The sequence below is a fragment of the Emydura macquarii genome, unplaced genomic scaffold (assembly GCF_026122565.2).
Source record: "Emydura macquarii macquarii isolate MOO-44397 ecotype Brisbane River unplaced genomic scaffold, CSIRO-AGI_Emac_v2 contig_2699, whole genome shotgun sequence".
NCBI classification, from domain to species: domain Eukaryota; kingdom Metazoa; phylum Chordata; order Testudines; family Chelidae; genus Emydura; species Emydura macquarii.
The window spans coordinates 3,832,270-3,845,886 of NW_027132836.1; the positions used below are offsets into that span (position 1 = coordinate 3,832,270).

Here is a 13,617-nt window from a genome sequence, read left to right on the forward strand (position 1 = left end):
CTTTACTGGTAGGTTCACATTTAGCCTCTTATTTGGCTTCTCGGTAATAAAAAAAAAAAAAAGAAGAGATCTTTACAGTATGTGCAACTCCTTTGTTTGATCTTCCCTGTAATAAGATTCTGGTGATTCCTAAATGCTGGATGAGGCTGTTTACATTGTGTAAGGATTACAGAGCTAACTATTGCCCTATACATAAAAGTTTGACTTAAATTGTGTTACATCAGTGTAAAACTGGTGTAATGGAGTGTAGGCTCAGGTCCAAGGTTTTTAAACTTAGTTGGGAGGGTCTTGCCACTGTATGTATTTTCTAATAGTGAGCTCAAATGGATAGGCTGCTAAAGACCCCAAGGGGAATATCAAAATGACAGAGGTCTGAAACTTGAGGTTAACTTGTAGTAGTTTACTCTGGCAAACTATCCTCTTGAGAAAAGTTCCCTTTGCTATTACTATTGATTTTATGTGGATGGCATACAGACACTTTGGAGGCGGGCTGCAGTGTAAAACCCTAATACAGTTTATAAAGTCATTAGAGGACCTCGTGTGCAGGACAGCTAGATTGGATTTGAAGGCCCTGCTTCATATGCTCCAGGATAGTGAGGCCTGAGAAGATGGTGGAGGCAGCACTAGTGTCCTAGAGTTTAGTTTCACTGAAAAATCAGATGGCACAAGAGTGAAAAAAGCCCCCATTGTACAAGGAAAATACTGTCTAACTTCATGGAAAACATTGCTTGCCAGCTGTTTCTTGTGTTTCTAAAGTATCTCAGTGTGCATGTGTGTGTGTGACATACTCCCCGTCTTTCCCATTAATAGACTCCCCACATTCAGAAAATAATTAGCATTATTTCATACCCTGGAAAAGATCTCAAGGAGCCCCATATCCATGAGATAGCAAACACCTAGATTTTGTATATAATGTTATAATACATGTTTTATATACTAAAACAAGAGTGTGCATGCAGGTGCACATGCACTGCAGTTTTTTATTTAGGTACTCAAAATTGTGCAAAGTGTTTGTGAACGCCTTTCCATGTGACTTTCCTGCTATGCTCCAGAATCTAGGACATCTTATGATTCATAAGTTTCAGCCAAATGGGAGCAAGCACTTTGTTGCAAATTCTGTGTTGGGGACAGGCTGTGTCTAAAGAGGGTGGTTCCCCTAACTTTTAGACTTGGAAAAAACAAACAGATTGTTACCTGTAGGAGTAAATGGGTTTAGGAAACAGAGGCTGCTGAGATTCTTGACTCCCTTGAGGAGCGATTCTCTGGTAAGGATAGTGTGATGAGGTAATATAGGTCACAGGATAGCTGCCTCCTGAAGAATACTGACAACATGATAAAAGAGAAGTTTAATTGACTTAAAAGCAAAAGTGGCAAGAAATTCCTATAAATTGTTTTTATTAATAGTAGTAATAAAAGTTATATTTTTGAGGATACCCTCCACCACCTCAACATGGCACTACACAGACAAAATATTGCAGTAATTACCAGATATAAAAACCAAACCAGTAAAGTAAACCATGAAAGAAAGACTAAACCTCTAAAATAAGACAAAAGATTAAAGCTACTACGAACATTTAGGAGACAAAAAGGAGTGTTTAAACTTTTTTAAAAATGGAGACAAGATAAACTAAGACAGAAGCCCAATGGCACATATTCATTCTGCATCATAGGAGCAAGCACAACAAAGCCTTTGTTGCTTGCTGACTTTAGACATGATGATGAAACTTCTAAAGGGTGAATGGTGTCAGAGTACACACAAAAAACAAACAAATCCTAAAATAAGCAAGGTATCATCTTCCACTGGCCTGGCACTGGCAATGCATTCTACCTAGCCTCTAAAAGCCCAAGAGCAAGAAAATGATCTTATTTTTGAGACTCTGAACTCTGTGTCAATCCAAATATTGTAAATAATTGAATCAATGCTGTCCCATTGTGATTATATCACTGTAACAGAATTATGCAAATTGGAGATGGGGAAACAAATTACCATTCAGGGGTCCCATTTAGTCTATTTCCCAATTCATGCAGAAGTATTCTCAATTGCACACTTTTTAGTGCTTTATCCTGTCTACTTTCAAAAGTGCCATTCAATGTGGTTTTAACTGCTTGCCTTGGGAGATTGTTCTACAGTTTAACAGACCTCACTGTCAGGATAGTTTTCTTAATATTTAGCTTATATTTCTCTTTTCTTAATTTTACCCTATCATTTCTAACTAATATCTCATTGGACCAATTATTTCTACTGCTCCTTGTTTACATACTTGAAATATTTTCAAATAGGTATCATGTCCCCTCAAGCTATACTTTTAATGGTTCAATTCCTCCAGTCTCCTAGTAACTTTAGTTGCATTGCTCTGAATTTCCTCCTGTTTGCCAGTATCTTTTTAGTACTGAACTGCCCAGAACTAAATGCAGCATTCCAGGTGCAGTTGCACCAGAACCATATAGAGCAGTGTTTCTCAATTAAATTTGGCCACGGAACCCTTTTGAACTCGATAAATAATTGCGGAACCCCCCAAACTCTTAACCGTATTTTTACATATGGGGCCAAAAAAAATGTCGAAATAAGCAAATTATATACAAACAACTAGGTCAGCGTTTCTCAATTAAATTTCCCTGCGGAACCCTTTAGGCTCCGCGGGGAAATTACACTCATACTCGATACCCTCCACCGAAAAATCCAGGACATCTTCCCTTTTTCGGCAGCGCAATGTCACTTTCTCGCGGAACCCTAACAGTGTTCCCACAGAACCCCAGGGTTCCGTGGAACACCAATTGAGAAACACTGATATAGAGAAACATATTGAAAATATTAACTTGTTTGCTACAATGACAAACGAGTGAAAGAAACAGGACATGGAGAACTTCTCCAATTTTCTATGTCCTGCTCCAGTAACATAAATACTGGACGAAGCTGCAGCCCTCAGAACTACCATAAATTACATCTCCAAAATTACATCTCCAAGAGCTGTCTGACTTGTCCTCCTGTATTCAAAATTGTTACCAGGGTATAGAACTGGGTTTTTATATAGTAATTTTGATTTTATTGGTTTCAGTGGCTCTTTGGAAGGAAAGGAGACTGAAATGGAAATAGCTGTGATGTTATTTCCTGAGGCAAGAACTGGGTATTTTAAAGATTATTTCTATTTTATTGGTTTCATTGCTTCTTTTTGACAGACTGGAGGCTGGGGAAGTGTCTGATATGATGGACTTTTACTGGTTATGACATGGCATAACTGGTATGAAAGTTATCTATGTTTTATGTGGGTAGGCGACAGTAAGTGATTTATGTCTGCTGTTACTTTCAGGTCAATAAGAAGGTGTTTTCTTATGACTCGTTGTCTATCTTGTGGCCATTAAAGGGGAAGGGGAGAGATTTTTAATCTTATTGGCAGAATTAATGAGGGAGCTGACCTCTCACCTCTATATTAAGATGCAAGGCATGACTTGGACAGCCTTCTGTCTGGCTAAAGGCCCTATTCACTTGTGTTTCATTTTCTAGTAAGTCAAATTGCTCTGCTCCATTTAAGGTTTGCAGTATAAAGCTTTGCTGGTGGTTCTGCTCTGCTGAAGACTGACAGCATTTCAATACAATACTATTTCTCCCAAGCTCTGTATCATATGCAGTATTCACACCTTAGTGTCTTGTGCTGGATGATAATTCTACCTATTACAGCCTAGGCGGCTCATGCCTGTCATTTTCGTCTCTGGGCACTAGCATATATTGCCATTACCTTCATCATATTAAAATAAAAAGGGCAAATGCTGAACATTATAATAATAACCTGCTACATGTAAGAGGTCTGTCACAGTGCCAGCCTACAGGTGGATGGAGACTTCCTTTCATGTAGTGCTTGTTATGTCTTGCCCAGCTACTCCCTTCTGTGTTTCAGAGGTTACACAGAAGAGTTTTTTAAAATGCAGTTAATGCCAACATGTAGTAATAATTTTGGCATCAACTCAACAGTGGAAAGGGATGGGGTATCTGTCCTCTTAGGGAATAAAGAAAATGAAATGAATTAACAGATTAATAAGCAGCCAAAATGGTATTTCTGCTAAAGTGACCTGAAGTGTATGGCTGTATATTTACATTATGTGCAGGCATGCATGGCAGCAAATTGAAATCTGATTTTACTGTCCAGATAGCTGTTTCATAGTTGCTTTGGTTATAAGTCTGGTTTTGGACCCACTCCTCTGAAATCCACAAAAAAGAATGTTCATTTCAACATTGGTAGATTAGGACTACCAATGGATGGTGTAATTCTTCTACTAAATTTGAGGTTAATCAGGCAAAGATTTAATGCATTATTAAACTAAAAAAGAGCTGTTGGTAAGAATTAAAAATTTAATGCATTTTTGTCACTTTTATAGCTTAAAAAAGAAGTCACAGAGAGAAATTATGGTTTGCTGGACTCTTCTAGTTGAAACTAGTGCTGAGAACCAAAGAGAAAATTATTTAAAAAGTTATTAACATTTAAAATTGTAATATCAACATAGCTTGTTGGGAGTTGAGAAGTTAATTTTGGCTAGTTAGTAGTTCCAACAAGAGATCTGAGATAGAGCAACATGCCAGGAAGTGAGGTTGTTCCCTAGTCAGGTTTCTTGTACATAGCCAGGGTGAAAGGAAAACCCCTGTTCCCTCTGTCATCTGTCCCAAGGCTTTTTTTTTTCTCCCATATCCTCCCTGTATATATTTAGCTCCTGCACACTTCCTAAGGTCTGTTGGAAGGGTATTTAGCTCCTGCAGACTGTAGGATGTCTGCATGGTCTGGGAGCTGTAGAGAGCAAGTCTTGGGGTGGGGTGGAGAAAAGATATGGTGGGCATTGCCCTGCAATCCTGTGGACCCCCAGTGATCTGCAGGAGAGGAGAAGCCTCCATATTGTTAATAATAGAATTTTGATAGTGTCCAGAGACCCCACCTGGAACTAGAACTCCATTATGCAGGGCATTGTACAAATGCACAGTAAAAGACTGTCTGAGCAGGGGGCTGGACTAGATGAGGTCCCTTCCAATCCTAATCTTCTATGATTCTGTCCTGAAGAAATTATAACCTAGTTAACTACAAAGGGTAATAGGTAGGTGCAGAATATAATGGAGGAAGGTAATAGTAATAGGAACACTTGGTTTTATAGATTTGCTCTCTGTGTACCTCATGAAACTCACTAAACCTTCTCCCCACCTGAGTCTTAGGACTCTCACTAGATGCCATTCCTGATCACCTCCCACCACACCTTAATAGTTTTGTTCCTTCCCAAGGAGCCTACCAAGGCCAGGGGTGTTGATGCACTGATGAACTTCTCAAGGCTTATGGGGATGTGGATGGGGTGGGGGCACCCATATCCCCTCTTATGTTTTGTGGGGGTGTGGGAAGCTCCCGTAAAGCATGCTAAGGCTTATAGGGGTCAGTGGGCCACGAGCTTCCTAATGCCTATGTCAAAGGTTCTTGAGCCTCCCAAGACCTGCTCTGGGTGTTCAGAGCGCAAAGTCTCAGTGGCTAGTAGTTCAAAAGACCCCCAAAGAACCTTGTAAGGTTCTCCAGGAATTTGTGCACTTACTCAAGTGGTGTCCTACTTCTGTGCACCTCCTAAAATCTGCAGGAGAGGGGCTCACCTTCTGCAAATCTTAGGGGGTGTACACTACATTAGTGAGGCTTCCTTTCTGTGGACCTCAGGAAGTCAGCAGGCAGGGGGAGTTTCCTCTCCCCACAAATTCCCTTTCACACCCCAGTTCCATGTTAAGACTATTTTTACAAAGCTAAGGAAATTCCAGGGCACAAACTTTATGACTAAGAGTGGATATCAGTAAGGGAAAAATCCTTAAAAGAATGTGTACTTAACAGAGAAACACTCATTGAAATGCCAGGGAATTCAGATTACATTTACCAGAAACCTGACGTTTAAAAGTATGCATGCAGTGTTGTTGTGGCCATGTTAATCCCAGGATATTAGAGAGGCAAAGTGGGTGAGGTAACAGAAGTTGGTCCAATAAAAGATATTACCTCATCCACCTTGTCTTTCTAATTTGATGTGTGGACATTGACTGTTAAAATACCCAGATTACTGTAATTCTGTCCCCTTAATGATGCCTTGAGAAACTCAGTTATTCATTCATAACAAACAATTTTATCAGTGACTGTAAAATTCCTATTATACAGTGGTTGCGCTGACTATGCCCTTCTTTATGTTCATTCACAGTGCTTAATTTGTGCCAGGTCTTGCCATGGCTGAGCCCAGGCACCTCTAGGCTTGACAGTTCATAGCCCCGGCACTTCTGGACTTGCTGCATAAATTATGAATGTAAAAAAAATTGCTTGAACCCTGATACCTAATTGCTTGAGCCCTGGCACTCTTTCATTACAAATTAAGCAAATTCACCCTCCATAGATAAAACCTACTTTACAAATTCCTGATTAGACTGATTAGCGTACCAAAGACAAATAATTTCTTGTTCTTCCATAAGAGCCCATTCCTGAAGGGGTAGAGTGTGCTCAGCACCTTGTAGGACTGGACCCAATGACACCATATGTCAGTCAGTAATCTCAGTGCCATAAGACAGAAGGCTACCATGCAATGAAGACATTAAACCAATTATAAATCAGTATTCGGTGATACTCCACCTGCAAGATGAACAAGCATAGGAGTTCTTCAAAATTTAAATCACATACTCTGGGCTTCTTAAAGTCCTTTGAAACAAAGCTCTTGATCCAAAAGTAATGCATCTTTACAAAGTAGCTATAAAATGAGTAATGAGGAAAAATGGGAGACTGGGACTGTTAAGGGACCAGAGTCAAATTCAAGTGTGATTTCTCCATACTTAAAAAAACACAAATATTTGAAAATGTAACTAACTCTAAATTCCTTGGCTTTTTAATGTTTGGGTTTTTGGTAACTATATTTTGTGTATGGATTTTTATCCTTAACATTACTGATATATATTCTCACCCTTAACCTTAAAGTATTTTGTCCAGTAATGGTAATTTGTCAAAGATACTTTTGTCACCTTAGAAGGTATCTTCCTTAAGAGACTCTTTCACTTGCAGACAGGAATTGTGTACAGTGAGAGGAAAATTACTTTAATCCCATGTATTGTGTGTGCACAAGTGAACAAAAATTCTGCATCACACAGCAATAGCGTTTTAAATGCAGTGATGTGTATTCGTTTTTGCAAGAGCATCCATTTCACTAACTTCAAAAATCTGACATGGGATATATTCAGGTCACATCTACTGAGTTCATCTATAGAAACAAGATAATTTTTATTCCTACTAGCATTTGTAGAGCTAATAACATAGCTACTTAATGGAGGAACAAACTGAATGCTATTTTGTCTCATGTATCATCAACACAATTGTCAGTTAAGTTTTGACTGCAGAATCTTTTACTTGAGATGGTGTAATAGTCAGAAAGCTGCAAAATAAATGGTTTATGGCAGTCAAGTCCAGATAATGTGATTTAAGCAGCACTTGGCTGATTAAAGCTGTGTAGACTAAACAGATTTTAAAAATATTTTTCTATGTGTATTTTTGTTTGAGGGTACATTAATTATATTTTATTTTTGTTGCAACAGTCAGAATACAGTGGGTTTCCAGGTTCAGGTGGAGCTGGTAGTAAGAAATGTAGAATCTTTTACCTTGTTAACAGAATCAGTTTTCTTTAGAAGTCGTAAGAGAATAAATAAGCAGTACCATGGTTACATTTGTATAGATTAAATTTTCTGACTGTAATCATGTTTCAAAAATCATTTATCTCTATTTTTCCTTAATAGCTTTTTCATAAGCCACATGAGACTATTCATGTAGGAACTTCCCAGCAAGTGCAGAATTAGTTGAACTAGTCACCCAGTTGTTGTGTATTACAGTCATAGTTACCATACCAATATACCGTAGGACATTTGGTTAATTCAGTTGTCCATATATTGCACATACCTGGTGAAATGGATGTGATGGACAATACATCTGCTGTACTTGAGGCTGATAACAATACAGACTGGGCTGCCCTTCCAGTGGAGGTGTCTTAAGCTTGACCTCTGAATCCTGCTGAAATATATTCAAATAAGGTGGTGTTACAAAAAACACAGAAATTTCAATAAATTAAGCTTTTCAGTTACTGTCTCCAGTTTGCTTTTGGATGTTTTCTCTGCCCTTTCTTGGACTTATTTCTACTCAAACAAGAAGTATTAACAGTAATGTGTTTCATCTGCTAGAGCTGTTATAAGAAATATCTTCTTATTAATTATTGTACAGTTACTATTTAGAAAAAAAGGGATTGTTGTTAAAATCCTCTAACACAAATATGAAAAATCCAGAAAATGATAATTTCTATGTCCTTTTTTCTCCACAAACTAGAATAACCCTCATTCCTTAGCTCTTTGTGCCTCTCTCTCACTTGGCTGGTCCCCCCAATGATTGTCAATAGAAGGTATGCAGAAAGCTGGAGAGAGACTTGGGAATCAAAATATGTGGAGAAGCAGATTGCAGAAGAAAATTAAATTAGACTGACTGCATCAGCTAGCTTCATTGTTACAGAAAATCCAGTTGTAGAATATGAGCCATTTCTAAAACTGCCAATAAAGACAGGTGGGTCGGTCAGGTTTCAACTTCTTAGATCTCTTCCCTGCTACACATCTATCTGTCTAGGATTCCACGCACTATACAGCCAGAGTCCTTCATACTTGCTTCACAGATGCTGAAATGGTAAGAATATTCAAAGTTCTTGGTTACCCTTCTAGCAGTAACCACAGATAACCAGTACTAGTGAAGACTGAACAGAAAGCAGGCAATACACTTAGGGAGATTACCTCAGAAAAAGAAGCTCAACCTCCATTTGCCTTTCAATTATGCAGTTATGTTATAAAGACTGATGGACAGATTTGATCAGTAGCTTAAACACACAATATATGGGTAAATGGGATAATCTCTAATAACCACAGAACTGGCATTCTTTAAGTGATCTTGGCAACTTGATTAGGCCACTGATTTGAGCTCCCTACCAACTGTTGCAAGATGGCAGGGGCAACCTCGGTATTCCAAATATCTAATTTAAATCTATTAGATTAATCTCTTTTATATGGCCAGATTGTGAACAAGTATGGAAATGGAATTTTCAAATTTACAAGAGACAACTGCAAATTAAAAACAATCAAAAATCATTATTAAAATGTCACGTGCACATTTTATTTCACCAGCATATTCAGCTGTCAGACACAATATACCTATGAATCTGGTTTATTGTCTGTAGGGTTCTGCCTTAAAACTTTCTTTTTCTGATTAACAATGGAAGACATGTAGATAGGAAACTTACTCCTAATTGAAATAATGGATTTCAAAGAGTTGCAATTTAAATGAGCTTATGGACTTTATACTTTTCCTAATATTTACTGTTTTATTAATTTCAAAGCAAGTAAGACATTCATGAAATATAAACAGCCCAAAGCTCCTTCTAGTAATATGATCTTAGATTGTCTCGAAGCCCATTTATTACTGCCTGTATTATTGAAATTAAACATTACAAGTTGTGAACATGTCTTCTGAATGCCATATAACAGTACAATTTTCCATGTTAGCATGCCAACTAAATGGAAGCCATCAGAGAGTTAGGTCTTCCTGAATCTTGGTTAAAATGTATAATGAAATGTGGACTTTACCACTTTCCCCAAATACAAGTGATTGATTTTAATTTCTGATGACTTTAGCTGACACATATTACAATAGTAAGGAAGAATAATTTTGTTTGTTGCACTTTAGTTTTAGATGCTGTGCCACCAAAATATCAACCCTTAGTGAAAAAACCTGTTGTACTAATCAAGAAGATGATAGCCCTTTGTAATACTCTATCATGGTCAGAAAAATCGAACTGACATTTGGACTCTGATTCTCTAGTGACACACATTTTCAAATTTACTTTTATCCTTTAATCTGTCTAATTCTTCTTAAGTACTGCATAGTGATAGCAAAAATATAAGTAGTCATATGATCAACCCCTGGGTTGATCATGACAAATAATCATGTTTCTTAACACCCTGTCTGTCTACAACTAGTTTATAAATGTTGTTTAAAAATAATTAATTTGTGTTAGCTAATATGCCTTTTCTTAGCATAGGTATATAGGAAGGAATTAAAGAAAATTGTAACAAGTTTGTGTGTATTCACATGCATGCAGACCCCTATGCTTGTGACTGGTGGTTTTATAACTTTCTGCTCCCCAAAACATTAATTGATGCCAATTATTGACATCAAAACTTCTTGTCAGGAAAGCATTGACTATTTCAGGTCCACATATGGGGTTTATAGGGAAATAATTCATTTCTGTGGACTTGAGAATTAATTTTAGTTGAAGAAAGGGAGTAGCATGGGGAACTGCAACAAAGGTAGTACAGATGTCTGTTATGAACTCTATCCAGTAACCTGGAAAGACTGATTGTTGGTACAGTTATGCCCTGGATAACAGGAATTATTTCCAAAAGTAGTTCAGAGCCCTGATAATAGCCCTCTGTAGTATGGTAACTCACCATGACTTGGGAACTGTGATCTTGGCCTGTGGGGTTGTACTGGAGATTGTTGCACCATGTTGATTCTGTGGAAATGTTCTGAATATGTGTAGAAAAGGACTCTGACTCTCCAGTGCCTGTAGATCCTGGTAGCTCCACAAAACCCTCAATACTTCTTGCATTTTTGAAGGAATTACTATCCAGTGTGAGGGACGGATGAGTTTCTTGGAAGACATCTTCACTAAACTCCCTCTTATAAGGATGGAAGGGGTTCCTGCTGCTCTTGAGGAACTTGCCATAGTTTCCTGCAGTGTCTTCCTCATAGCTGTACCTTCTGTATTTCTCAGCATTGGGAGAAACTTTAAGTTTGCACTTCCCAGAGTGAATTCCTTGGTTGGCAGGAAATCTCCCATGGATTTGATCCTGGGTTGGTGAAGAGGGGTTTGGGCTGCGAGAAGATTCTGAACTCTTTCTTTCTGTCCTGCTGTTTGGATCATATGACTGGCAACTGAAACTGGGATTATCCTGCAAGGCACAATTTACATACATTTAAAGACCATTGAATTCCAAGAGCTGGTACTTTCAATATACTAGAAACACTGAGTTACCGAAGCATATTCAGGGAGGGACTTGCAGATTCAGAAAGATCCTTCAGGGAAATCTGCATGAAAATAGTGTTTCCTGCAGAGAGAGGGATCTTGAAGAACTTGCAGCATGTCATTAAAAAAACCTATAATGTGTCAATGGTTACTAATCTACATAAGAACCTGTGTGTCAAGAGTCCTATTTTTAAATTTTTCTAAATATATGTCTAGTTCTAATGGATTAGTCACACTACATCCATTGCTGCTGTGACAATCAAGGGTATTCATTTAGTTCAATAAGCTACTGTATTGAGATGTTAAGCAGAAGCTTATGTATCCTAATGTGTGATGCCAATTTGAGCATTTCTTGCAGCTAAACATCAGTATTCAGTGCTAATCTGGTTTTTATAGAGAAATTCTGTTCAGTCAGGGACCCATCCAAAAATCATATCCAACTCCAGGTCATTTTTGGCTTGATGCTTGAATGAAAACCAATTTTATTTGTATCATTCTTTTGTAACTCCCATTCCCTTTTCATTCCTTCAACCAAGCGAAATATGTCTGTATGTAGGCCATTTTTGTTTCACTAAGAAATAATATAAAATCATGCAGTTGTGCCAAGCTGTTTGGACAACAATACTGTTAATCCACCATTTGGATTTTTCTTGATGGAATCATGATATTTGCTATTTCACTGTAGTTGGATGCAGTGTACCAAACCAGGTGGTGAACACAGACATGCCAAGATCATCAGCTATAACATTACAGCATTCTTTTTGTAGCAAGCTGACAGGTTGAATATGTGAGCGGTGGGAGCCAGAGAATTTCATTCAGTTTATGAATTAAAGTCACAACCAAGTCTGAAGCACTCCGTGATGTCCTCCACTGGCAGGGGATGGACAAGATGGGTTAATCCTTTGTGTCTCTAATTTCTATGGTTCTGTGAAGAAGCAGTATAAAAATTATTTAAAAAAACACCACTAGTTGTAAAATAACTATGATTCCTAGTGGAGGTAAGTTGCCTCTTTTTGTTCCTGAGTACTGGGAATCCAGTAGAACGATTACCATAAGGTTTAAAATTCAGCACTATGTGTAAGCTTTTAACACTTCAGAAATATAATTTAAACGTTTACTTCTGTACACCAATTCAGCATTCCTGTGATTTTGGTACCTTCTGTTATGGATTTATTCTTGTTATTTCTTTGGATGGACAAATCTGCGTCCTGGTACACCAACTGTTACGCACTCTATCTGGGTTTGTGCTTCTTGGGAAGGAGAAAAGAGATTGCATGTCTTACTCACAGTTTGCTGAGCTGGGGAGCTTGAGTCCCCTTGTGTCTGCATGAAGTCGTCTTGTTGGTCACTTTCCAGAGTGTCCGAAGAAGATAACTTAATATTGGGTTGATCTTCAAGCAATGAAACCATTACAAAGTCCCAGCCAGATAGAAATCCTGTTGTAATAGAATCAAACCACAATGAATGTCAGTGTATATCTGTTTATGGACAGCCTTTCCTGTCCCAAACAAAGGCTTCACCATTTGGGTACCTGCCTGACCAATGTTCCTCTCCCTCAGATTGTACATATTCTAAAATGGCAAATTGTGAAATAAATCACCTGATTATCTGGGGAAGATTCTGACTGCAGATATGCAGTCTAGTCACAAAAGCTGAGACTACCTTTAATTCGTTCACCAAAAACTCTACAGAATTACCAACAAACTGGCATTTCCCTATTACTTTCTGCATAGGGAAAGGTAGGGTGACCAGATAGCAAGTGTGAAAAATCGGGACAAGAGATGGGGGATAATAGGCACCTAATATAAGGCAAAGCTACAAATATTGGGACTGTCCCTATAAAATCGGGACATCTGGTCACCCTAAGGAGAGGTGTTTTACAGGTGTATCTACAGTGCTCTGATGAAAGGCTAATAATACAGAGAGATAGTCACACAATGGAGTAACAAGTAAATCTGTATTGCTCTTCCAGAGGGATTATGCTTGAATTGGTGAAACTACATTTATTGGGGGGTGTTATATGAGGAGAATAGCACTGGTTTGTTGTTAGGCTGTTATGAAGATGAACCCACATTGTTGTGGGCAGGGCAATTTAAAGGGAAGGTTTATAACTTCACTGCTTAGATTGGGAGGGCTGATATATCTATACCTCCACTTTTTCATTGGTTGAAGGCACATGATCTTTTGACTTCTGCCTTACATCATTAAATGTATCTGAGATATGTAAGTATCCAGCATCACTTAATACTATATAGTGTCATCACTCACATCTTTCTTTCTGTCACTAACCTTTGATCTGTGACATTTCTGATACTGTTGCTTTGTGTTAAGAGAAGCAAGTTTCATCTTCTAATGTCTTGTTTTGTGCTGTAGGATTTTATGGATCTTGCTCTTTGGCATCTCGCTGTGAATCTCACGGTCAGTAATAGTGATGGCTAATCCTATATATCATACACTACCTTGTGCCGAGTGTATTGCTCTACAGAGAGATCCTGTAAGGTCTGATCTGTGTTGGAACTGCAGAAGTTGGAT

General features: G+C 38.2%; 1 protein-coding gene across 1 annotated transcript in view; it reads right to left on the reverse strand.

Annotated features, from left to right (window-relative positions):
- The window catches only part of FOXN1 (forkhead box N1), a 25,190-nt gene extending 12,695 nt beyond the window's left edge, over positions 1 to 12,495 (reverse strand). Inside the window, exons 1-4 of the mRNA XM_067565950.1 lie at positions 12,373 to 12,495; positions 10,508 to 11,011; positions 7,926 to 8,036; positions 1,195 to 1,322 (exon numbers count right to left, since the gene is read on the reverse strand). Coding sequence (XP_067422051.1) covers positions 1,195 to 1,322; positions 7,926 to 8,036; positions 10,508 to 11,011; positions 12,373 to 12,495 — 866 coding nt within the window. The remainder of the gene's footprint in view (positions 1 to 1,194; positions 1,323 to 7,925; positions 8,037 to 10,507; positions 11,012 to 12,372) is intronic.
- Positions 12,496 to 13,617: the final 1,122 nt, after the last annotated feature.